Raw genomic sequence first — 27,034 nt, forward strand, 5'->3', positions numbered from 1 at the left:
TTCAAAAAACAAAACAAAATAAGATTCATTTCAATAATAGCCATTCTTTTTATTTTTTCAAATTTAATAATAATAATAATATAGGTTTTCTCATTTTTTTAAAATATTCATTTAAATGTCAATTGTTTTTATGTAAATCAAAATAAAAGAAATCATCAAGAAAAATAATAATGAATAAAACGAAAATAATAATAATAATAATAATAATAATAATGAGATGCTTTTTCATGAGAATGTAGAGAAATGACTGGAAATGGGAGATAATAATAATTAATAATAAGATGTCAAGAAAAGAAGAGAAAGAAAAAAAAATAGATGAGATCCTTGTCATGTCATTATTATTATTATTATGGGCAAATATGGATGTGTTATACACATGAATGTTCTATGTGTGTGTGTTTTAGTGAGGATTCCTGATAATAATCAATAAAAAATATGAATTATATTACAATTTTATTTGTACGGTAGGTATATGGTGTGTTTGTATGGTTGTGACACGAAAAAAAATAAAGTCTATATTTTTTTAAAAAATAATCGTAAAATTTTTCAAATAACCAATCAATAATGCATATAGATTTTTTTGTTTTGTTTATCATGTTTCAAATATAGAATCTCTTCATCAAATGATTCATAATAAAAGAATATTTAGATATTCATTAAATTTGTCAAATCTGGGAGCAAAAAAAACAACATTCAAATAACGGAAATATATATTCAAAAGTCAATCATTTTCTGTGTATAGATCATGTGAATAATAATATAATAATCAATTTCATAAATCAGTAATAATAGATGATAAAAAATTTTCGAATGTTTTTTTTCTCAGAAAAAAATATTGAATGATTTTAGATGAAATGGGATGGTAATTATGACGATGGTTACAAAATATGTTCGCTAAGGAATTAATTCATCTTCAAATGGTGAGGAAATAAACAATACATCAAAATCCAATCAAGATATTGATGTTGTATTTTAAGCTAATGTGGATGGATTCGATTTCGGTTGGTTTAATGATATTTTTTATGAGATGAATTTCTGAGGTACCAAAAGTAATTGAAAACATATTTTGAGATAATTTTTGAAACACAACAAAAAAAAATTCTTGAGATTCAGGTTCATTATGATTCATGATTACAAAATATATGTAAGAAAGATGTGTTTTTGTAGATTTTTAAAAATGATTCAATTTTTGTTAGCTTTTGAATAGTGAAAACAACAATTTTTAAACACCAACAAACAAAAAGGCTGACAAAACATTAATTCTATAGATGATTTACAAGAAAAAGTGTATGTGATGAATATTTAGTCTTTGATAAGAAATCAGTTTTTTTTTGCTTGGATCTTGTTCGATTAATTTTATTCTTCAACAGACCAAGACGAGCAACAATGATGACAATATCAACAACAACAACATAAATTGATAATAAAAACGACAACAAATCCAAAAATCGTTTCATTTTGTTTGTAATGAAATAGATTGTTTGAATATTATGGATAAAATGTGGATGTGGAGTGTGTGCTTGTGTTGGTAATGATTGGATGATATAATGAAATTTCAATAATAATAAAATGTTACAAATTAAAAGAAAGAAATAGAACACAGATAGATTTGAACAAAAATGAGATTTAGCGGAAAAAATGAAATTAAAAAAAAGACAATCAAGATCGAAACAAAAATAATGATCACATCCGAAGAAAATTAGAAAAGTATGCACATGATTCGAAATTGAATTAATCTCAATCAATCAGTTATAAACTAAATTGATGATGATGTCACACATAAATTACGAATCTAAACAGAATTTATTAAATAAGGGAAAAAACTTAAGGCAATAAAAACAAAGAGAAAACTATTGCATCATTCAACAATGAACGATCCAATTGTCAATTGATGTTTGGTGATAATAATGGTGATTTATATTATAATTATTTGATAGCAAAATGAAATTTGAAAATTTCGAGAAAAAAAAAATCCAATCGAGTGAGGAGGTAATTAATGGATGTTTATGAGTGATGATATAATTCAACTATTGCCACTGTCGTGTGACAACAATTGCTGTAATAAACTGGATCCTTGATTTTGATCATTTTCCTATAATTTGAGACAAATAATATTTAGAACAAAACTGAATCGCTTAAAAAATGCATACCATAGAATTGCTACGACCAATTGTCGAATCATTATTAGTGCCAACTATTTGTTGTCCTTGCGTTAATTGATTACCGGTGATTGTCACCATGTTAATACTGTTTGTTGTAGCTGAATTGGATGTTTCAACAAATTGATCAAAAAATGAATCCTCAAATTCTACATATGATGCTTCTTCCATTGATAATGATGTCGAATTATTCGGAGTAGATTGTTGCGGCGTGTTGGGCTGTTGTATTAGAATCTGTTGTTGTGATGTTGGCACGGATGTTTGTGATTGCTGCTGTTGTAATATCACCTGATGTTGTTGCTGTTGCACATTACTACTACGTTCACTAACGAATGAATTCAATTTTTGTTTTACATAATCCGATGTTGGCTTAGTATTTGATTGGGTCGATAGACGATTATCATTTATTGATAAAACATTATTTCCACTCGATGTAACATTTACCAATCCATCATGATTGTCGAATCCGGATAGATCATTGAGATTGATTTGTTGGGATATTTGGGGCTGCTGTTGAGAAAACATAGCCGAGGTGGGACTTATTTTATTGCCATTATTGGCACCACTGATTCCAACAAAACTATTATCAACAACACTGGCCGTTATTTGTTGCTGTGATTGTATGGATAATTTGACATTCGTTTGAGTATTAATGGTAAACGATTGCTGTTGCTGTTGTTGAATTTGCTGTGTTTGTATAGGCATTCGTAATGTCAAACGTCGCGGCTGCACTAAATGTGGAATATTTGATATGGTCATCGGTTGTTGTTGTTGCTGTTGATGATGATTTTGTTGACTAATGAATTGTTGTGTTAGATCTCCATTATTTTGTGGCTGTTGTTGAACAGCAGTTGCTTGCATTGAAAATTGTCCTTGTCTTGATGGAAAAAATCGAGGTCCTTGCGGTCGAGTAGAACGAGAAAATCTTTGAAGACCAACTACAGAGAAAAAATGTTATTTTAATATTATACGTAAAGTATTCAGCTTCAAAAAAATTACCTGATGAAAGCTGAGCATTCAGCATTGGATTAGTTTGCTGTTGTATAGATACAAGATTAGGAGCTGTAACTGGAGATTTAGGCATTGTAGGTGGTCCTGATGGTGACAATACTTGTTGAGCTGGTGATGGTACGTTATGATTACCAGATGAAATTCGATTAGGGGCAGATGCAGCTGGTGATGCTTGTTGTTGCCAGCTAATCTGTGTAATCGGTTGATTATTTACCGATTGTGGTGATGGCACCAACATTGGCGATTGTGGTGGTGCTGGCGATGGTGATGCTGATGTAGTCATATTCGAATTACCGGTAACAAAATGACCGGGTGACATATGATTCGTAGAAGAAAATGGCGATGGAACTTGTTGACCATTGCCACAACTGGCAGTTGCTAATGTGGTTTGCGGACTTGTAGTATATGAAACGCTATGATTATAAGATACTGGACCATTATTATTTCCACGCGATACAACACCTGTAGAAGTTGGGCCTTGTACCGGACTTGGACTAAGAACTTGTGTAGAACCCGGCACTGGAGATTGAGGTAGTATTGGAGGTGTAGAAGGCACTTGAATATTACCGCTGGTATTATTATTACTGCCAATGACATATCTTGGAGACATTTGTGTAACAATTATATCTTGTTGTGCTGTCGCTTGTTGTTGTGATGGCATGGCTTGTCGAGGTTTGACGGTAATCTGAACATTTGGTGCTACAGTGTTATTTATTGAATTCAATCCGTTTATATCGAATCCTCCATCTGATGGTTTAACATTGAAATCTTGTTGTTCTTGATGCATTAATAATCGTTTATGAGCGACATTTAAATTAGGAGGTCCTTGGCCAAGAACAATAGATTGGGTTCCGGTCAATCCAGAATTAACCGCTCCTTTGGACATTCGCACAAATTGAATTTGCTGTTGTTGACCCGTGTTTGTTGCCGTTGTTGTCGGACCGACAAGATATGTATTACCGGTTCCAGAAACTTGCTGCATGGCAGCAACTCTTTGCATAACTGCAGCATTCGATTGCTGTTGCTGCCCGATACGAGAATTCATCATACTAACATTGGCTCTTTGTTGTTGCATCAATTGTTGCATAGTTGCCGACGATTGAGACATCACACGATTAACCTATGTGAGATTAGAATAGAAATAAAAACAATGAATAATAATTGAATGCGTAAAGATATTTGAAATACCTGTGAACTGATAGATGGTTGAGGATTATTATTGATGAAAGTATTCGATACCTGAGGATAGGATGGAGGTGGTTGATAATTCGGTGGTGGTACTTGTTGTTGCTGTCCAGCCGATAGAACAGAATGTTGTTGTTGAATAGATGATTGACTGCCAATAACATTCGTCAACATCGGTGATTGAGGTGTAGGTGGCTGTGAATTATTCGATGAAAATATCTGATGATTTGCTGTATTGACGTTTTGTTGATTTTCCACTTTCATCAATTCTTTACGTATTTCACTAATAGCTTGTTGCTCGTTTGTAGTGATAGAATTAACTTGAGTAAGACTGCCAGTAGAATCGGCTAAACCTGATGCAATCAGACCGATATCATTGTTGATACGACGATTGACAGTGGTAGTAATGTTGCAAGCATTGCCACCACTAACGTTTGCCATATTAGCCGTATTGGAGAGCAATGAACTCAATGAAGGTTGATTATTGATATTCATCACGTTTCCAACACCAACAGCACCATTATTATTAGGATTATTATTCAATTGATTAACATTATTCACGATCAAAGATGTTGATGATGCATTGACGCCAATCATTGTATCATCTTGAAGTTCTATTACTTCATCCAAAATCTGTGAAATCAAAGCGGGATCTTCCAGATCGATCGAATCATTCATTAGACCAGCATTGTTATTACTATTATTTGGAGCCAGATTGTGATGATTCGATTGAGATGCAATCACAGGGGCCGTTGTCGTAATTTGTTGTTGTGGATTCGTTGAAATCTGTTGTTGATGAGTTACAATCGCATGCTGTTGTGATGATAATTGCTGTTGTCCACCGGATAATGTGTGAATAAATCCAACACCAATCGGTTGTTGTTGTGTTACTGATTGTGGTTGAATTGTCATTGTAGCTCCTTGCTGTTGTTGAATTTTTGATACGTTACGTAGCATGGTGACACATTGATTCGTGGTCGCTGTTAATGTTAACATACCACCTTTAGAAATCATGGTATTACCAACCATTGTACCACAATTATTAGCAGAACCTAGTACATTATTAGATGTTGGTTGAGGATTATTTGATGCAGTTGTCAAAATTTGGGTCAAAAAATTTGTCGCTTGTTGACCAGTACCGGTTTGTTGTTGTTGCTGCTGTTGTTGCTTTAATTGAAGCTGTTGCTGTTGAACGATTTGCTGACCAACCGACATTGTTGTTTGCGGTTGAAGAACGGGTTGTTGTTGCTGCTGTTGTTGTTGTTGTAGTTGTTGCTGTAACAATTGTTGTAAGTCTGAATTATTGTTGATCTGTTGCTGTCTCAATTGTAATCGTTGAACGAGATTTCCACCTGCAGCAATCTACATTTTTTCGGGTTTAGGGAGTGAGTGTGTGTGATCATTCAAACGAAACGTAAAAGGGGAAATGTAAATTCAACGATCCATGAAATATAAACATTTTGTCTATTGATAATTGCTGCTTACCTGTTGCTGCTGCTTAATCTGTTGCTGTAATTGGCTTTGATTAGTATGATAAATTTGTTGTTGCTGTTGACCAGATTTGATAGCTATAGGTGCTGATACCATACTGGTCGAACTGCCCGGAACAATTGTTGTAATTAAATGTTGTTGCTGTTGAGCATGCTGTTGAATTTGTAATTGAATATTTTGGATCGGTTGTTGTTGCTGCATTGAATTCGCTTGATGTAGTGTAATATGATGTTGTTGATGTTGATTTGAATGTGTTTGTTGTATTTGTTGTGTTGACTGAATAGTGTTTGTCCCTGTAGTTGGTGGTGTTGGTATAATTTTTTTGTCTAGATTAGGTGGTAATTTAATATCCGGTGTCGATGAGATCATTGATGGTGGAATTGTTTGAATTTTTTCTTCTGGTAATGATGTAGGCGTTTTAGCCAACATTGAAGCTAACATTGGATTCTGATAGGCCAATAATTTATGTGTCGTTTTAGTATTATTAACAACACCAACACTATTCGATGAAGTGGATGTAGTAATGTTCGCTAAACCGATTGCCATTCGTTTAGATTCAGAATCTTGCATCTGATAGACTTCATTCTGATCAAACGGTGATTTTCTTTTATTAAGATTGAAATTATATTGTTGTTGTTGTTGTTGCATAGCGCAACCATTTTCGTTGTTGGATGAAAGCAAAGAATTCAATTCTGTAATTGTCAAATGAAATTTCAAAAAAATAATCAATTAAAAAATTTATAGTATGTTCGAATTAAATTCAACACAACATACCAAACGTTGATTTCTGATTATTACCAGGAGTGGTGTTGGATGAATCCTGAGGCAGATGTTGCTGATCTTTTAACAAATGTTCCACTAACACATCATTTTGTGAATTTTTATTCACATTGGCTAATTTCATTCCGCGTGTTGATTGATTTGTGGTCGATTTGACACAATCATCATCATTTAGTAACATACGTAACATGTTATTAGATGATGAAGAAGCAGTCGTATTGGTGGCGGTTGTCATTGTCAATTGATTACTTGACTTGACAATCATAGATTTCGTATCGTTCAATAGATCGACAAAACTTGACGCTGATCCTATTGATGCGGTGTTTGTCGTCGTCGTAGATGAGCTATTACATCCGGATAAATGTGATAAAGTGGATTCCGATTCATCATTACTGCTCGTTCGAATATCACCCGTTAAATCACCAGCACCAATATTTAGATCATCTGCATTATCTAATAATTCACGCAAAATATTATCACTACTGTTACTATTGTTTGATGAATGTTGTACTGAACTAGTTTTATTGTTCTTATTATTTTGATGACTTAGAATATTATTGTCGTTTGAGGAGAATTCCGAAACCTGATCATTATCTAATGTACCAATACCTAATGAAGAATTTGGACCACTAGTGAGCAAATTTCTGAGCTTATCATCCATTATCACTCTATGCTGTTGTTGATCACTATTATTTGCAGAGGTCATAATCATCTGTTGCTGATTGTTCTGTCCTAGTTGTCCAATTCCAAAGGATGATTGTACAGTTATGCCTTGCTGTACCGAATTATTACCACCAATCGTTGAATTAGATGATGAGAACATTTGCGGCTGTGATGAGATCATCGTCATTTGTTGTGGATTACCATTTGCGGCACTTGTATTAATCATCATCGACATTGATGAAGTGAAAGGAACGGATGTATAAATTTGACGAGGATTCACTAAAGAAGATGAAAATGATAATGATGATGATGATAAGGCAATGTTTTCAACAGTTGTTGTTGGCTCTTCTTGCTGTCGAATCATTGCATTTGATGATGGATTTGTATCACTGAATTCCCATCTATTCGAAAACATTTCATCAAAATCATCAAGATTCAAATCGATCACTGTCGGTGTTGCTGAAACAGCAGTAGATGATGAAGATGCTGATGAGGTTAATGTGGTCAATGGATTATTAAATTGAGATGCTGATGAATAGGCAACTATTTTGATTTTAGAATATGAAAAATATTGTAAAAAATACAAAAAATATAATTACTTACCATTTGATTGTTGCATTTGCATTGATGATGATGACGATGATGATAAATCTGGTGGAGCCTGAGGTTGTTGAAATTGATTATTTGACCATTGATGATTTTGCATCATTGGATTCGTAGTGATTTGATGATTTGAATTTAACATCCCAGATGATGTTACACAAGCAGATAATCCTGATGTGGATGCAGTGGATGATGAGAATTGATGCTGCTGATGTAAATTTTGTTGCGTTGTTGATGAATCGTGTTGTTGAGGATTATTTGTCGTCGACATAGATTGTGATGAAGAGGATGTGGTTTGTTGTAGAGAATCGTTGCTGCTGGTTGTACGATTTGGCTGTTCATTACTAACCTGTGTTGCAGCAGGTGAAGATCCAATATTGTGATTACCACCAACATTGTTGAAATTACCAGACAAATTCGTATTTGAACGATTTTCAATTATTGATTGATCATCTTCCTCTTTTTTCACTGGTGATAATGAATTCTGTTCAAAAAAGATGGTATGCTTTGACATCATGAAATTATTTTTTAATAATTTTGTTTTGGTCAAAACTTTTGCATATTGATCTGGACCAACTTTGAGACGATAAGATTTTGATACAGCAGCCGGCGATGAACCACCGGCATTAATAATGGCGTCCTTAAGATGTTGTTGAACTTTATTCAGATCGTCCTTATGCACAGAATCATGAAATAATCGATTCGCTTTTAAATTATTTTGTAGATGGGATATTTGCCGCTGTATTTGGATATTATTCGAAGACAATGTAGACCAGTCTACATGTGTAACACATCCATACATATCCAGACGTGTACTGAAATGTTTTATCTGACATTTTGTTTGACCAGAATTTCCCGATGACTGTTGCTCCGAATTCGGCAGACGACGTGCAACACATAGTACGCGTGAGTCTTCCGTCATTTGGTGACCGCCAGCTGTACCAGGACTAGAGAATCCAACAAATGTAGAATTGTTTAAACTCAAGGTCGTGCTTAGTGAATCGATTTGTTTGGATTCAGAATTCGAAATAAACTTGGTATTCACTTGCATCAATTCGTATTGAGGTAAACATGATTCTAGATTGGATGATTCTTTTTGTTGCAATTTTTGTTTACGTTTTTGTTGTTTGAGCAACAATAGACGTTGTTTTTGTTTAGCAATAACCTGATTACTATGATTTAATTTTGCCATTGACATTGTTGATGATGACGATGATTCGGCTTGTGCCGCATCTAAAACAGCAGCTAGATCCGAATCTAATACCGATGAATCATCGTTTTGAGCCAATGCTTCATTATCATCGAAATTTAAACTATCCAAAAAATCATCATTATCACGAGTGGAAAGTTCATCATCACCAAAGTTTTCATCACCATAATCATCATCATCATTTTCACTTGAATGCATTAGTCCTTCGGATTTGACCAAAAATCTTGAATTGAATGAATTGAATTCATTGTGGTTACTGCTTTGGTTCAAACTAGTCAATGTTCCAATCAAAGATGATGATGAGCTAGATGATGATGATGTTGATCCTGAGCAAGTATTAGGATTTAATGAAGATGATGATTGATTGGCAGATTGATTGGTTGAACCTGAAGACACATTAGTTGTACCGGATGTAGCTAAATTACCGGTTAAATGGATGGAATTCTGTTGTTGGTGCGATTGATTTGAAGACAACGACGTGGAAGTGTTATTTGATGACGTTGTCGATAAATTCTGATTCAACGACGAAGATGAAAAAGAGTTGGTGGAAAAAGTTGTCAATGTTGATGATGAATTTTCATTGTTATTATTATTATTGTTTCGAATTAACTGTGATTGATCAAGCAAGGATGATGAAGAATTACTGTTATTGTTTGTGCCAGAATTAATGTTATTATTGGCGGTGGTTGAAGATGGCCAACACTGAGAATTATTAACATTATTATTATTCAAAGATAGTCGTCTTCCATTGTTGCCAATTGCCATTGGCAATAATAATGCATTGAAACGTGGATGATCGTCTGGATGCAAAATATCAAATATTGACTTGTTAATCACTTCACTCTGCATTATTTCATAATTAATAGTTCCAAAGTAGAGAAATAAAGATGATAATATTCGACGATAAGTAACATCATAGAAAAATTTATGTGAAAAAAACGATGAAAAACACAAAAATCGATTAATAAAACTTGTTAATAAGCTTGTAAAAAATTAATAGAATCGATAATAAATGATTTTTAAGATAGTTTATTTTTGGTAGACGAATCGATTAAATTTGAATTATTTTTGTTAACTAATAATACAACATACCTGAGTGAATTTAAGATATTGGTTAACATTTTCACTAATATATTCAACATAACCATCGGCATTCAATGTGAATAGGAAACAATCCAATGCATCCAATAGCAATGAATTCAGATCCGGTGGCAATATGTTGGGTTTGGATGAGGAGACTTCCGATGCTTGAAGATCATCGGTTGTTAAATCTATATTATAATGTCACAATTTATGATGCAAAATTCAAAGCAAATAAAAAAAGAAGAAAAAAACAGAAAAATTCATAAAATAACGATCAAAAATAATAACAATTATTGCATTAAAAAATAGAAAGCAAAAGAAAAAAACTAATTGAAAATACACAAAAGGTGTTTCGCAAAGAAAATCTTTTTAAATCTTCAATTTCATTTAATAACAGCATTTATAATGGATATAATAAATTTGGGGAAAAAAATTAAGGATCTAGCTAATCCATTTATTTATTTACTCACTTTGTTTATTGATGTTCTGTATCTGTTTAACAGTCTCCTGTAATATGGCACACTTGTCCGGCTTGACCGATAGTGAGTTCATTTCATTAAAATTGCCTGCTGCCGAGATCAGCTCTGCTAACTCTTCAATATAATTTCCTTCGTCTTCGCTGTCTTTTTCACTATTTTCACAATGATTTTCTTGTTCTCGTCGTCTTCGTCGCTGATGTTGTTGTTGTCGAGTTTCAATTTCAGCTTCTTTATGTTGTTGTTGTTGATGTCGTTGATCTTTTTCTTCTTCTTCTTGTTGTCGTCGTCGTTGTTGGTCGTTATTATTATGATGATGATTTTGATGATGATCGTGGTTATTGATGCTGCTATGATGATGATGATTTTGTTGATTATGTGACTGCTGTTGCTGTTGATTATAATGACGTTGATGATGCTGTTGATGATTATGATAGTTCTCATCGAGAATGAGGCACTTGTTCCTAGAAACATAAAGTAAAACAAATAGACATTAATATAACAACAAACAAAAAAAAACAAATATAGACAATATAGAATATGAATAAATGGGCCAAAGTGAAAATTCATTGAGAATTTCTTATGAATCATATATGTTTGTGAAACAAATACGAATTCGTATTACACTTGCAACAGGTATCTTACGTAGCAATTTAAATTCATTCTAAATGGAAAAAAACTTGACCAGAAAAAATAGCTTAAAAATATAAAATGAAACAAACAAAAATTTAACATTTTAAAAATCTAATCTCATTTAAAAAGCTGCGTTTGTGTTTGTATAATCGATGAATCAATGAATTACATAATAATGTTACTGTTGATAATGGCGACTTGCCTTTCTATCATTTATACCAATATGTTTGATGATTTTATTTTTTGTAAGAAAAAAAACAAAATATAAAGATCATCATCAGAAAAAATGATGGTCAAGATGATGGAAACGTTAAAGAAGATGATGATGATGATAATGGAGAGAGGATTATTTTTTCCATCAATCCAATCAACATCATCTTCATTATGATGGGCGACATTTTTATATGACGAAAACTTTTTTTTTTGAAATCTTTTTATCTATATCTTTTTAAAATATATTTGAAGAAACATACAAACAGACGAATAGAAAAGAAAAAATTGTATACATGAATTTGTAATCAATGAATATGAACAGAAGAAAGCGGTAAGATAGAAAATGAAAAAAATTGAAATTTTTCTGTTTCATTATGATTTGATGATGAAAAAACACACTGATCCTGATCTAAAGAAATAAAAAGAAAAACCCAATATTGTTGGTGTTGATGTCGTTATAAAACATTAAGCTTGGAACCCAAAATAAAAAACAACTAACCCAGCAATCGATCAATCAATCAACCAATCAAAAGATTAGCTCTAACGTGTTTGTGTTTTTTTGATTAGATTATAAGACCAGGACATCATGGTAAATAGAAAAATCAATAAGATAATAAGGATTCAATAATTTGTTCGATTAGAATGAAGAAATTGATTGATGAAAAAAATAGAAAAATCGTAACCACTTGAATATCTTCACCAATTCAAACATAATGATAAATCAATATAAAAGTTACAAGTTATGAATGTCATGGACAAAATGTTTCTAGTAGTTTTCATCGAAAGGGGTTTTTTATATTTGAAAAAACTTAATTTATGATTTTCAACACAATTATTCTGTGTCAATGTGCACCCACCATCAATACAAACAAGTCGATTGACATATTGTCTTATGGAAACAAAAAAAAACAGAATAAGAAAAAATAAATTTATTGGAAGATTCGAATTCAACGAATGTTTTTGTATATATTTGCTTTTAGGGCATATATATTGTTTTTTCTAATGTATAACATCATCATAAAATGAAATGAATGAAAAGCTTTTTGGGATTTTGGGAATTTTCATCATTATATTTATCATTAAAAATATATCATCATCATTATCATGACCGATGGCATTTGATTCATCAGCAAAAAAAAAGATTGAATATTGTGTAATACAAATAAAACATACAATATGAAGAGAAAAAAGAAGGAATCCACAAAATCGAGCAAACAAAAAATTGATTCTGGTTTATTTCATGATTTTTATTATCATATTCATCATCATATCATTCAAATTTTTTCATCTCAAGAAAAATCAATTTAATATTTTCATCAATTCAAATTGATAATGAAAATAATGATTGAATATTATGCGTAGGATACACCACCTTTAGATGAAGTTCAAAATCAAAAATCATATTTTTGTTTTGGTAAAAAAAACAATCTAGTAAATGATGATGAGTATAATTTGATATAGTTGATAGGTTTTTGTTGTTCTTAATAAATATCAGTATTTTTTAAATCGATAATTAAATAGTAATTCAATTGATGAATTGATGATAGGATTTTACATTTGATGATAATTTTTTCCCTCATCTTTATGTTTGTTAATAGTATTTCAGAAAATTTTTTTTTCAATTTCAAATCTAATCGAATCGTGTACGATTAATCTATAAATTGGTGGATATAAACATTTTATTTTGAATGATTATTAGATAGTTTTTCAAATAAATTTGATTCTTATTTTTTTCTATTTATACAATCAAGTTAAACATGTTTGTTTTTCATTCATTACTTTTCAAAAAAAAGATATGATGGAATTTCCGTTATTTTGAACAAAAAAAAACAACCGTATTTATTTAATTGCTTAGTGATGATGTACACACTCACATAATATTGTCTCTTTAAATTTGTTTCATGTGTGACACAGAAAAAAAATCCAAACAACAATGTTATTGTGAAATTAAAATCTAATTAAAATGATGTTACACGCACACACAAAATGATTATTACGAATTTATGTTTTGTGTTTTCTCATTGGACAACATAATATAATGAATAATTACAGTTTTTTTTTAAAGAAAAAACTGTCAAAAAATCGATCGATGATCGATTTAACGATGATAATTTAGAGGGGACAGACAATTTTTCCGAAAAAAAAGAGAGAATCTTTCAGTTTATGAATCGATAAATAATTTAAACAAAACAAGTATTTAAAAAAAATAGAAACACACTATTTGTGTGTGACATCGAAATCACACCAAAAAAAAACATAGAAAAAAATATACATAAGACATTCGTTGTTTTGATCTCAGAAATATAAATGTCGATGTGATGATCAGTATCATTGAGTTGTTGTTGGTGGTGGTGACGTTGAATGTATGATGACGCCGAGTAAAAAAAAATAAATTGTCATTCGAAGAAGTAGCAACTTTTTTTTAACGACATACAGTTTGTATATTATTATCATTCATCAACATCATATAAAAATCATACATATCTTTCTTTTAATTCAAATATAACATACATATGTAATGTAATGTAGAGAAAGGCCTCTTAAGATACCATAGGAAATCAGTCATATTTCCGTAATAAATAAGCCGTGGACCTGATGACTGATAACGAAAATGGCATGGCAAATCATAAGATCAGAATCGGAATATTTAATCACAACACCATTAGTCACATCATTCAACCGGGTCATACTCGACATACATTTTCTTCTCACAAACTTATTTGATGAAAATTTCACAACACTGTAACCAATTTCATCATAATGATGACAATCGACATTGAACATGGATTTGTAATTGGATAACTTTTTACCCAAAAAGAATTACTTACAGAATTTCTGTGTCATTAAATGATTATTCGTTGAATGATAAAAGAAGATTGTTGTCAATATTTTTGTTTTTGAATTGATGATACAGTCATTCTTCAATTTACGAACAAGTTACGTTCCAGAAGAATGTTCATAAGTTGTTATTATGCCATTTCACCTAAAGAACAATTGTAATGGCTTTTGAAGATAATAATCGGCAGTAGTTTGAGTATGAGCACAATGATTTTTTAATTTATCGAAACTTTTTCACCGAAATAATTAATTTTTTTTTCTTTTAATTAGTTGTTTCACTAAATATATTTGTTTGTCATTCTTAAAATCATCTATACACAACATTTAGATGGATGTGTGTTTATGTTGCATCAAATAAATCAACACATCGAAGACATTGAAAACAAAATAATGAATTAGAATTGATGTATTTTTTTAATAAAACAAAAACAATAAGATCATAACAAAGTAAAAATCCTGAAGAAAATTGTGAATGGAATCAGATGCGGCGATATTTCTTCATATTTACTATGCAGAATTTCAATTTGAGTTTAATTTCAGTTGATAATCATTGATGAAATTCATTCTAAAACTAATAATAATCCAAAAACACAAACACACAATAAATCACCATTCTTCTTTAAAAAACAAAATTCAATCAATTGAAATTTATTATTATTATGAGGGTTAAAACTCGTAGATTTATCTATTATCACCAATCATCATCATTATATGACTGCCACATTCGGATCATCATCATCAACAACAACAACATCAGCATCACAACAAACAACATCTTGAGTTTTTTCCTTTATTAATAAAAAAAAATATATATCTTTGTGTGTATAGTGTTGGAGTAGCATTTGTTGAAACCAAAAAAAAAAAAAAAAATTTCCTCGGATTTTTTGAGGATCATTGAAAGGAAATTTGGACAAAAACACACACACACAGGACAAATGAAATGATGAGAACCAAAAAAAAAAAAAATAATGCCAAGTGAAACCCAACTTGAAAATATCAAAAAAAATGGAAGTAGTTGTATTGCTTCTTCGTTTTCTGTATTTTCCTTCTACTTCTTTTGAAGTTCCCCTTTTTTTCTGAATTATCTTCACTTTTTTTCCAAGTATATATCCTCTTTGTATAGGTGTTTTGGATATACCACTACTACTGCTACTTTGATGGCATTTTTAATGAAAGAAATGAAAGGAAAAAAAATACCAATACACGTTTCCATTATTTTTGTTTTTACGATGGATACTTCTATAGTTAGTGCTACTATGATTTGGAACAAAAAAAAACCATATGTGAATCCATATTATTTGACTACTACAATTTAAGTATCTGTTTGTGTGTGGAAAAAGATCCTTTCAAAAAAAAAAAAGATTTTAGAGCGCCGCCACTGCTGTCATTACTGTACATATCTAAATGTGGTAATAAGGATACAATATCCTCTCGTTGTTATACACAGATATACGGACCATAAATGGTGACAATATAGTAGCAGCCACAAAATTATAAGCAGGTGTGCTATGTATGGATAACGAAAAAAATGGTCACAATATATTTTTAAAAGACCAATATACACATGTATATATCATGATACGTTGAATAGTAGTAGCATTAAATTTATCCAAAAAAGAAATTTGACGCCAATCATTATGGCCATAACGGATAAATATTCGCGAATTCGAATGTTTTTGTTGTTGTTGTAATGATGGGATTGAAACAACAAGAATCGCCCATTTCAAATGCGCAAGCGTAATGTTATTTTTATTTTCATTTTGAAGTTCGTTTACGAAAAACATGGAATTTGAAAATTGAATTCAAAATATGTAAAAGTTTTTGAACTAAAATTTGCTGTAAATGGTAGGAACCAAACAAAAGGAACAATTTTAAAATCTAAAATGATTTTCAAAATCGTTTCGAGGGAAAAATTGTGTATGGCAAGTGTTGGAAAGAAATAGATTCGATTTGAAAAATAAACTGGAATCTTTCAATGTAAACGAATTGATTACGTTCAGATTACGTATGGTTCTATACTACTATTATAAAATATTATATGAAAATGTTGGTGTTATTGCCACCACAACATTTTCAAAAATATGAAAAAAATCGAATGGATGAAAAGGGGTATTTTTTGTGATGATAATTTACTGATGATTGGCAAAATAACAATGAACAGGTAGTCGTAGTAACCAATCAAAAATAACAATAACAACAGAAACAAAAACCATGACGAATCTTTGCTATAGCATAAACCAGCTGTATCAAAACACACACACATCAACAATCATCATCATGGCGCCAAGATCATTGGCACAATTTTGTTGTCATTATTTTTTTTATATTGTTCATGGCTCCATTGTTTCTTTGATTTTTTTTTTTGTTTTGGATAACATTTGGGATTAGGTTTAAGTTTGCAAGTAAGCTTATATCTTTGATGATGTATGGCAGCAGTATTATTTGAAATTCAAATAAAATATTCAAATATCAGAGGCTCATAATCATGAACTACCGGTCTAATTGGTTGGAAGAAAAAAAAGAAATAGAATATGATTCTTTGTTTCGAACTACGACGCCATTTTTAAAATAAGGCGCCATGTTTTTTTTCTTGTTGAAAGAAAACAGAAATTTTTATATATTTCTTTCATCATTTTCGACCGGTTTCTCTTTCGTTCATTCACCACTTTTTTTTCGCAGACAAACAAACAAACAAACAAAAACAGATTGTTAGTGAAATTCATTTTAAATGACGTTTTGTATAGGTACGATATATTTGTTGATGGATGGTGAATGATATCAACTGATCGAACCCCAACGCCAACCAACCACAGCTTATAATAATAAGTGAGAGAGAAAGAGAAAGAAAAAACCAGATTCTAATTGATGGCTGATAATTCTTTCGTTATTTTTTTTTTTTTTTGTTCTATGGTTGCCATGTTAACAAAGCAGAAAAAACCATAGTAGTTATGAACATAAACAACCTCTTAAGCTTTTTAGCATAACAAAAGTTCATTCTCTGCTGGTGTTTCTAGGTCAAAAACACTTGGAATATTCTTTATTGAATTTTTTTTCTGATGAAAAAAAACAATATTTCACGGGAATTTTTTTCATTATCATCACAACGATGACATTTTTTTCTTCTCTCATCATTCTATTCAATAGAATCAAAAATTATAATAATAGAAAAATAACCACGATGATGTTTTAATCAGATTGATTTCAAAGAAAGAATGATAAAATTTCCATTTTTGTTGTTGTTGTTGTTTATGAAAATTTTATCAAAAAATATTTTCGAAATTAATATGCATCAACAATACAACGAATGGTATTTACAATAGCGACACCACATCCATTCTCAAAATTCTACATAGCTTATCGACTATAGTTACTATAAATTTAAGGTTATTAACCAGGCAACGGCATACCTATCAAAATCATCATCTTGTAATAGCATTAGATTATATTTGGAATCATCGATTTGTTTTGATCATGATCAATATTGGATTAATTTTTTTTTCTATACTCATTGAGAAAAAAAATAGAGAGTTGGAGTTGAATGGATTTAACAGTTATTTTTATTTTTTGTTGTAATTGTTTTGGGTTTCAATGTTTTATCGTTTTTCCATATCATAGAATCTTAATAAAAAAAACTACCCGGTTATCACCGGTTATTTTATATAATATATGCATGAATTTTTTCTCTTTTTTTTGGTGAATTAGAATAATGTAAATTCCGTTAAAAATTCTTAGATGAGATATATGAAAAATAATGATGAATAACAATGTACGTCATAACCACTATTGAACGACAACAACAACAACATCCATCAATGAAAAAATATTAGTAAACAAAACAACAAAAGAAGGCTTTATTTTCTTCTATATAACAAAATAAATTGTTAACCGGAATAAACATTCGATTATCAAAAATACAATATTTCAAATTTAAACATTATTTATTTATTTTTGAAGAAAGTAAAAAAAAAGAATTATACAAAATGCAAAAAAAAGAACATTTTGTCTGAACCATTTTTAATGTTTTTTAAATATTTTTTGTTTTCATTGCAATCATCATCATTCTTCATTTTGGATATTCCGGCTGTTAAGTAATGGATATACAAGGCGCGAATACATTTTTAAGTGGGTGCAATGATGATTATGTTTTTGTTGATGATCATGATGATAGTATCCAAGCGCGTTCAATAACCGAACATCATCTTATGGTTCACATATATGAAGCTAACATAAATAAGTCGAATAAGAAAAGTAGATTCATTAATTTAAGATTTATTTTTTTTCAGAAATTTTAACTTTACTTTGTTTTTGTTTTCTTTCTCAGATTTCAATCCTAAGATTCTTATTTTATTCAGGTTTGATTTGTTTTATACTACTTTTTAAAGCTATAGACATCGTTATAGACAATTGACAATATAAACTACAATTGATTTTATTACTAATTTATTATTATAACAAACTTTAGATTATTTGATGATGTGTTGCAACAGATAGATTCATGAAGATAGATTCGGAATCAATTCTCTGTACAATTATTTTATGATGAATCAGAAAAAGTGTATAAAATTTGATACGATTTTATTCGATTTTTTTTTAATTCGAATTCCCTATTCGATTTTTTATTCAAGGTTTTTTTTCTCTTACATTCACACCGATTAAAATTTAATTTGGAAAAATTTGATACGAATTTTTTTTATTGATTGAATTTTCGTTTGTTTGTTCCAATAATGAATAGATTAGTTCTAGAATCTAGAAGAAAAATACAGATAAATTGAAATTGCCATTATAACGATAATGTCGATTATCCTAAAAACATAATAACGTTATACGATCGATACGTTGTGAATGACAAAACAAAAAGTAAATAAAATTTTTATTTACTTTTTTCGGAAAAAAAATTCACGGAAAATAAAAATAAAATTTTTTTTATTATTTTTCTCAATAATATTTTGAACATAAAATTATTGTAATCTAGGTCATAGAACCCTTATGATTAAGACGATGAAAAGAAAGGGCGAGGGTTTTTTTCGATTTCGTTTATCCATTTTCAAAATAAAAATTGACTATAAAGCAATTTTAATCATCATTTTTTTGTGATTTATAAATATTGTGCACATAATACTGATAACACACACAAACCAAAACACAGGTATAAACATCATAAATAACAATCAAATCAAGATAATATTCCTGTTACCATCAGTAGATGTGTGTGTGTGTGTGTGTGTGATGTTTATGTGGATCACATGTTAACAATTTCAAACATGTATGTATCATAATCATCATTAAAATAAGCTCATCCATAAGTGGTAGGGCATCATATTTTTTGAGATCGAAATGATCAAAATTCAATATTACATTATGAAGACAACTAAAACAAATACATTAAATTAGTTAATATTGAATTATCAAATATTAATGGGATACAACAAGTTAAGGGCAAAAAATGATGATAATAAACCTTAATATTGAAATTATCAAGATATATTTTTTCCTAAATACGAAATCAGTTTTTTTTCGTTGTTGTTGTAATATAATGCTTCTCTTTATGGCAATTTGTGTGCGTTTATGTCATCTTCTATGTTATTTATTTATTTCTTCAAAATACATGATTCAATATCAAGACACTATTGTCATCAAGAGTTATTTGATTTAATACTAAATAATATTACCCTTGGCATTGATTTGTTTTTTTCTCTTTGATCATCATCATTATCAAACAAAAATAAAAAAATATATGCATGAGAATATGATTTGGTTGGCTGCTTTGTATTTGTGATTGTAATCAACAAACAAAGCTAAACACCAATGAGAACTTTAAAGATTCACACAGACATATTTTTATATATATAAAGATAAACGGATGTGAACAGTATATTGAAAAAAATAAAGAGAATATATCGCGCCAAATGTTTATAATAACATATTATAATGATATAGCTTGTTTTGCAGATGTGCCAAATTCTTTTTTTTTGTCATTATCATTATTCGGAAGCCAGAACCAGATACATTTATTCATTTTGTCTTGGTTTCATATTTTTTCGATAGTATAATCATAAAAAACGAAGAAAATAGATGTATTTGGCATGAAATAGGATATTCTGTATTGTTTCGACCATTTTTTTTTTTTTTGTAATCAATATTTGAAAATTGCTTATAATTATCATAACGTTACTCAAAATTTACTTTTAATTTTTTATACAACTGAAGAAAAAATTGATGAATATTTCTTTACAGAATTTTTTTCCCTCATCTATATTCGTTGAAAATGAATTTTATCAATTAATGATGAATGGCGAAAAAAATCGACCAAGACAAACAATAATCGAATAGCATTATGATATTGTTGTGAGCGAATTCAATGACGGGCACACACACATATTTATATATAATTGTATGTCATTGTCATCTATACCCGAGTGATTTACTGATGATACATTGTTGTTGTTGTTGATAAAACAAGATAGGTTACCATGACAAATGAAAAAAAAGAATGATTATAGAATGACGAAATTATTCATTGTTGAAAATGATAAAAATCAACTTACACACATACACAAAACAAATAAATGAGTTCATTGAATCTATTTTGACAAATAAATTTTTTTTCTTGTTTTATTTTTGATCTGTTTTGTTGTGTGCATCAAATTTGCATCGAAGCAATGTTATTCTTTTTTCTTTTGAATCACAACTCCAAAAATGACAATTTTACTGTTAGGAATAAATGAAGATTATATATACACACCATACATACACTTTACTCTATTTCTTTCATTATTTGTATAAATATAGAATTAATTGAATGAATCGAAAATCATATCATTCCAACACACAACTCAACATAACCGAAATTGATGGAAATGTTTTTGTGTGTTATTTCATTTGCCGAACATTAACAACAACAAAATACTGTCATTCAATGGAAAAATACAAACCCCCTTTATATCAATTTTCGAATAGAATAATAAACACACACACAAACAAAGTTGATCATCATTTTATAAATTGTTTGCATAACTTTTCATAAGATTCTATGGAATTGTTTATATTTGTTTTGTGGATTTTTTTCCCTATTGTCAAAATTATTCATTTAAAATTTTGAATTTGTTTTTTTTTAATTTTTTGGAACAATATTCATTCGTCTTCTAATCACATTTGTTATTAAAATAGCCTAAGAATTTCTTTTTATTTGTCTTCTCTTTTTCTCTACCCTTTTTTTCAAATAATAATTCAAAAATTTTTCGCATGAATAGCAATGAAGGATCATTTTATATTTTGTTCAACTCATTCCAAAGAAAGAAATCGTTACCTATTACTTTCATTCATATTCAATTTAGTTGTGTACTCCATAATCAACAAAGATAAAAAATGAATTGGAAAAATAGGAAAAAAATTTCAAGTGAAAGTTTTTCTTTTAAAATAAGAAAACAAAAATCCTACATTATCGTGATGATGATGATTAAAATGACAAAATTGACAAGATAAACATATTTATATAACAAAAATACTGTTTCTAAAATCAAAAAAGTATATGCAAGTCTGATTTTGAACCAACTATTATTTAAAATGTGAAAAATCATTTCACCATAATGTGACTAAGATTTTTGTAACTTGTTTGTACTTGATTTGAGTGGTTGGTTTGGTTGATTAGATGAATGATCTTGGGAATTTTTCTCGTAAATTTTTCATCATTTTTTTTTGACTATCATTGTATCTAGTTTTAGAGAATTATTCTGTCTACACATTTAATTTGACATTTTTTCATGACAATTTTTTTGATTTGTTTGTCTGCCTGTAAATATTACTTTTCATTTTGACAAATTATGAAAAATTTCTCTAAATATGAAATAAAACGTAATGAACGAAAATCGAAATGGACAAGAAATGACCATTTATATTTGAAAAAAATAATCAACTTTGACTTGATTGATTTGTGCAAAAAAATAATGGAAAATTGAATCTTATTGATTAAAAGATTGATGCGAGAAACAAAATACAAAATATAACAGCCACAACAGTGAAATCAAATGAATCAAGTAATACATTAATTAAGTGCCTACAGTAGAAATAAGATAACATCCAGAATAGTGCAAAAAGATTGGGTAAAAAATGAAATGTAAACATCATCCATAAACAATCATTTATGAATAAAACACTATGTGTGGTATTTCAAAAATATCAACAACAACAAAAAACATGGAAATAGAAAACCTGCGGATATATAAAAGCCGAATAAAATTAGAAACTTTACTCAACAACAACAACGAATGACATTTATGTAAGTGAATACAAAACGAACAATTAAGCAAAAAAGATAGAGAAAAAGGAAACAACAACAAAAAAGGTCCATCTATCTTTCTGGGAAGTGAAGTGAACAACAAACAACAACAAAATTCTATGAAGTTTTTGGGTCAGGTTCTTAATATTCATTCTTGTATGTATATTTAATTCTGTCGATAAAGATTTTGCCGTTTCATTCATTCATTCATCCATTCATCAATGTTATTCTTTTTTTTTTTTGTCATTTTATTTTCTTCCGAGTTGGATTCGATTTTCAATGGCCGCTAACTTGAAATTGTATTTTTTTTTGTGTACATATACACCATGCTGGCTAAAAAAATAGCATAGCAGTGAAAATAGAAACGAAGAATAACGAAATAGAGAAATAGAAAAGAAAAAAACTGTATGGTACCTAAAAGAAATAAAGAAAAGAAATAAAAAAAATGTGACTGACCTACATAAAGTTCTGTATTAGTGATGACGATGATGCACCCCAAAATACAAAGAACAAACTATACTACCAGAACATACATAAACACTAAAAAACGGGCGTACAAATTTTCCTATGGTGCGTGTGTGTATGGCATTTTTTTCGATAATTCATAAGCCTATTTTATAAGCAATATTAGTATTTTTGAATTTCTTGATGACGCCAAATACAAAAAAAAACTAACCAGCAAATAATAATGAAAAATAATCATCATCAGAAACACACACACACACACACACATACACATAATACAAACGATTAGGCAAGAAAGAAAGAGAAAAATAAATGAAAGAATCCAATATTTTTCGATAGTGTCCATAGGATCAAATGTTGATGATGATGGAGATGTGCAATAAACCATCCTCATCATCATAATCATTAGACTTGACCTAAAAAACAAAAACTACAAACGAATGGAAAAAAAACTGAAAGTCAAAATCAAACCAGAAGATTAATTTTTTTTAAAGGAAGAAGGCATTGAAATATTATGAGTAAAGAAAATTTGTTGCCGGTTTTTTCATGATGAAGGGAAAAAAATGTTACATTTTTTCCACAAAACAAATACCAAACCAAACAAAAATAAATCGGATGATTGGTTATGTTCATGGCTGTGTTTGTTTTTTGTGTTTTTTGTTGTGTGTGCTTGTAATACAATTCTACATGTCAATCATTCATTCATTGTCATATATTCTTGAAAATCTTTTAAGATTCGTATTTCAAAGAATTTCTATGTTTTTTTTTGAAAGAAAATTTTCAACTTACATTTGCTGTTGATATCGTGGTTGTTGTTGTTGTTGTCCATTGTCGGCGTCACTATATTTTTGTTGTAGATGTTTGACATTGGCATCAAAATCTTCCAAATTATTATTACAACGACAATTATTGTTATTACGACTAGGGCAATGACAATAGTATTGATGATCTGATGTGCTACAATGATGATTATTATCGTCTTTGTTGTTATTGTTGTTGTTGTTGGTATTATTATGAATGACATTGTTATCGAGATCCTCAAAATTAAAATCACAATTTGCTGAAGTAGTAGTAGCTGTTGCTGTTGTTGTTGGGGGTGATATTGATTTACTAACAATTTTCGATGATGACGATGATGATGATACTGGCGATGTTGTATTCATAGATTGTATAATTGAATTCGAATTAACCGCCAATATTTGACGATCAATATTGATGAAATTTGTTGATTGTTGTTGATGATCTGATGTTAAACTAGTATAGTAATGATGATCATCATTGATTATATTATTATTATCATTATCATTATTTTTATTATAATTATCAACATCTTGTTGGAGATCATCAAAAAATTGATCCAATTGATCAAAATCGATCAATTGATTATTTGTTGAATTAATATTTGTAGTATTTGTGGATGTTGTTATTGAAGATGAAGATGATGATGATGTTGGTAATCGTGATGACAAATGATGATGGTGATGACGATGACCAACTAAAGTACTGGTCACACCGCCTTTATGTTCATCATTTGTAACACCTACAGATAATGTTGAAACCGGCGGCAATAAATTCATTTTTTATCGAAATTTTCTTGATCAATTTTATCGAATTGATTCGATGATTTTCCTGATATTTTATTCTATTCATTGATAAAGATGACATTAATGTTGTTGATAAGATTTCAATTTGAAGATTCATTTAATAGACGAATTTTATAAAATAGACACACGAATACAATGAGATCGAAATATTGAATTTGAAAATAAAAATAAAAATTTCGATCAATTATGAGATCGACAAACTAAGCAACAATAACAACAACAAGCTGCGTACAGATTTTTTCACAATTTAAACAGGAATTTTTCAAAACAAAAAAAAAGAAAATCAACAGCAAGAATTATAAGCATTGAATAGCGAAACCGACATTAACCCGATAATGACAATGACTGACTTAAAATCTGAAAAAAGGATCCGATGCAATGATTTTAATGTGCCGATTTTGTTGAGTCGACAATATCATCCACACTGGCGTGTGTATTGATGTGCATCGTTTTACACTGTGTAACACATAGCATAAAACGACGATGATGATGTTGATGATCGAAACGAATGATGAGAGATAGAAAGAGAGAGGGAAAGAGGATCCTATTGAAAAAAATATAATATCTGGATATAACCACCATCCATATAACTACCAAAACAACCACCACCACCACCATTAACACGACGATTGTAACTACTACTTCGGCGTGATCATCAGAAAAAAATTTAGAATAAATGTGAATGAATTTGAGGAAAAATAAATTTTTCCTTTTTGGCCATCAATTTTTTCTTTTTCTTTCAAGAAGAAATAAGATGAAAAAGATATATCACAGTGAAAACACAATCATCGCCAAACAATATTATCATCAAGTTGACATTATTTGGTCGATGTAATGGATGAATATTAGATATATTTCAAATGGAACAAAACAATACCACAATACATTGATAAAAAAAAACAGCATCGTTATTCATGATGTGACAATTGTCGGAGACGACATGCATTCATTTATTGTTTTTTATTTGTTTCATTTTCTTTGTATGTTTTGTTTCTTATACATTTTGTTATTGTTGATGATGATGACGATGATGTTGATAATCAACTTGTCGTATTCAAATTCTTCTTCTTGTTGCATTGTTTTATGAGCAAAAAAAAATAGCGAACGAGAAATAAGAACAAAAATATCAGTATTCACAATCGTCAAATGTTGTATGTTGTTTTTTGATGACAAAATAAACAGCCGGTACTGAAACAATAACCGATACACATTTTATACACGCACACATTTACTAACAAAAAAAATATGATGACGATAATTCGAGAACAATAGAATCGAGGTATTCGTCTATTTGATTTCACTTGTCATAAATACACATTACAATTTTTTTCAGTACGAAATGACGAATGAAAAAAAAACAAAAACAAATCGAATCAACGGTATGGATTTAACTGTTGTTGTTAAGTTCAATGACAATTTGTGTTTGTTGATGATTATGATGATGAGAGATGAATTGTGATGATAATTTGATGTGATGTGATATTTGCGTTTTTTTTATTCTTTTCGTAATCTTTTTGTATAGTTGTTGTTGTTGTTTTTCTGATCCAAAATTGAAATTATAATTGAAAATATAATTTCATGATTCTTTTTCGATATAACATACTCCACCTACATTGAACAATCAGTCAATGACATTTATATGTACCTAAAAACAAAAGATTAGATTAAAAAAAGAGAAATTTAGTAAGAAATTTATTTTTTTTACAATTTATTATTTTCAATTCAGTTCCAAAAGGAAACAAAGAGAATTGAAGAATTTTTTCCCATTTATTTTTAACTGTTAGTCTATGGGTTTTTTTTGCCGAATGACAAACAAAAGAAAAAACAATCCATTATTTAAAATTCAACGACCCGAACTATTGCTGCCATTTGACAAGTGAATGATAGTAATGAAAATTGTGAAAAAATAAAACTTAAAATTCTTGCATTGGATTTCATTAACATTATTATGTTCCATTTGAACTTGTAACTTTTCTTCTTTGCTTTCCTTTGTCAATTAGTATTATTGATAGTCGTTTTTAGGTTACTATACCAACCAAGCAAATCATTACTATTCTTTGATTTTTTTTTCTGTTTGCAATCATAATTAAATGTTGTCATTTTTCCCTCTAAATTTTGGAAACTTTCTGATAATAAAAATAACGACAACGATAAAGATGAACAAAATAGAAAGAAAAGAATTTCACAGAATCTTCAAGCAATAATCATTGAATTTCATTTTGGAAACAGATACACAAACGAAAACAATCCAAAAAGTTTATCATTTCGATCCAACAAATTTGAACTTTTTTCAAATATTTTAGTGAGAAAACTTTTCTCTTTCAAGCTGAATTGAATAAATGGAA

General features: G+C 29.5%; 1 protein-coding gene and 1 long non-coding RNA gene across 4 annotated transcripts; both read right to left on the minus strand.

Annotated features, from left to right (window-relative positions):
- Window positions 1–24: 24 nt before the first annotated feature.
- On the minus strand, window positions 25–25,396 carry LOC113796041 (uncharacterized). 3 transcript variants are annotated; one of them, XM_075820535.1, is made up of 10 exons: window positions 23,875–25,396; window positions 10,656–11,125; window positions 10,195–10,373; window positions 7,893–9,945; window positions 6,621–7,832; window positions 5,841–6,538; window positions 4,410–5,717; window positions 3,159–4,290; window positions 2,151–3,097; window positions 25–2,092 (listed from the first exon to the last, which is right to left on the minus strand). In XM_075820535.1, the coding sequence occupies exons 1-10, from the start codon at window positions 24,660–24,662 to the stop codon at window positions 2,024–2,026; spliced, it is 8,856 nt and encodes a 2,951-aa protein (XP_075676650.1). In that variant the 5' UTR covers window positions 24,663–25,396; the 3' UTR covers window positions 25–2,023. The 3 variants fall into 3 exon arrangements, with proteins under 3 accessions (XP_075676650.1, XP_075676649.1, XP_075676651.1); XM_075820534.1 differs by having other exon boundaries at window positions 4,359–5,717; window positions 23,875–25,392; XM_075820536.1 differs by lacking the exon at window positions 23,875–25,396 and adding an exon at window positions 13,780–13,796 and having other exon boundaries at window positions 4,359–5,717.
- Window positions 18,265–19,055, minus strand: LOC142645125 (uncharacterized). Its single transcript, XR_012846304.1, has 2 exons — window positions 18,644–19,055; window positions 18,265–18,566 (listed from the first exon to the last, which is right to left on the minus strand). It is a non-coding gene; the product is annotated as an uncharacterized LOC142645125 (long non-coding RNA).
- Window positions 25,397–27,034: the final 1,638 nt, after the last annotated feature.

Source organism: Dermatophagoides pteronyssinus, unplaced genomic scaffold, assembly GCF_027571235.1.
Source record: "Dermatophagoides pteronyssinus isolate colony J.1.1.1.1 unplaced genomic scaffold, Derpt_VIB-CSIC_2022.12 sq0007, whole genome shotgun sequence".
Classification (NCBI taxonomy): domain Eukaryota; kingdom Metazoa; phylum Arthropoda; class Arachnida; order Sarcoptiformes; family Pyroglyphidae; genus Dermatophagoides; species Dermatophagoides pteronyssinus.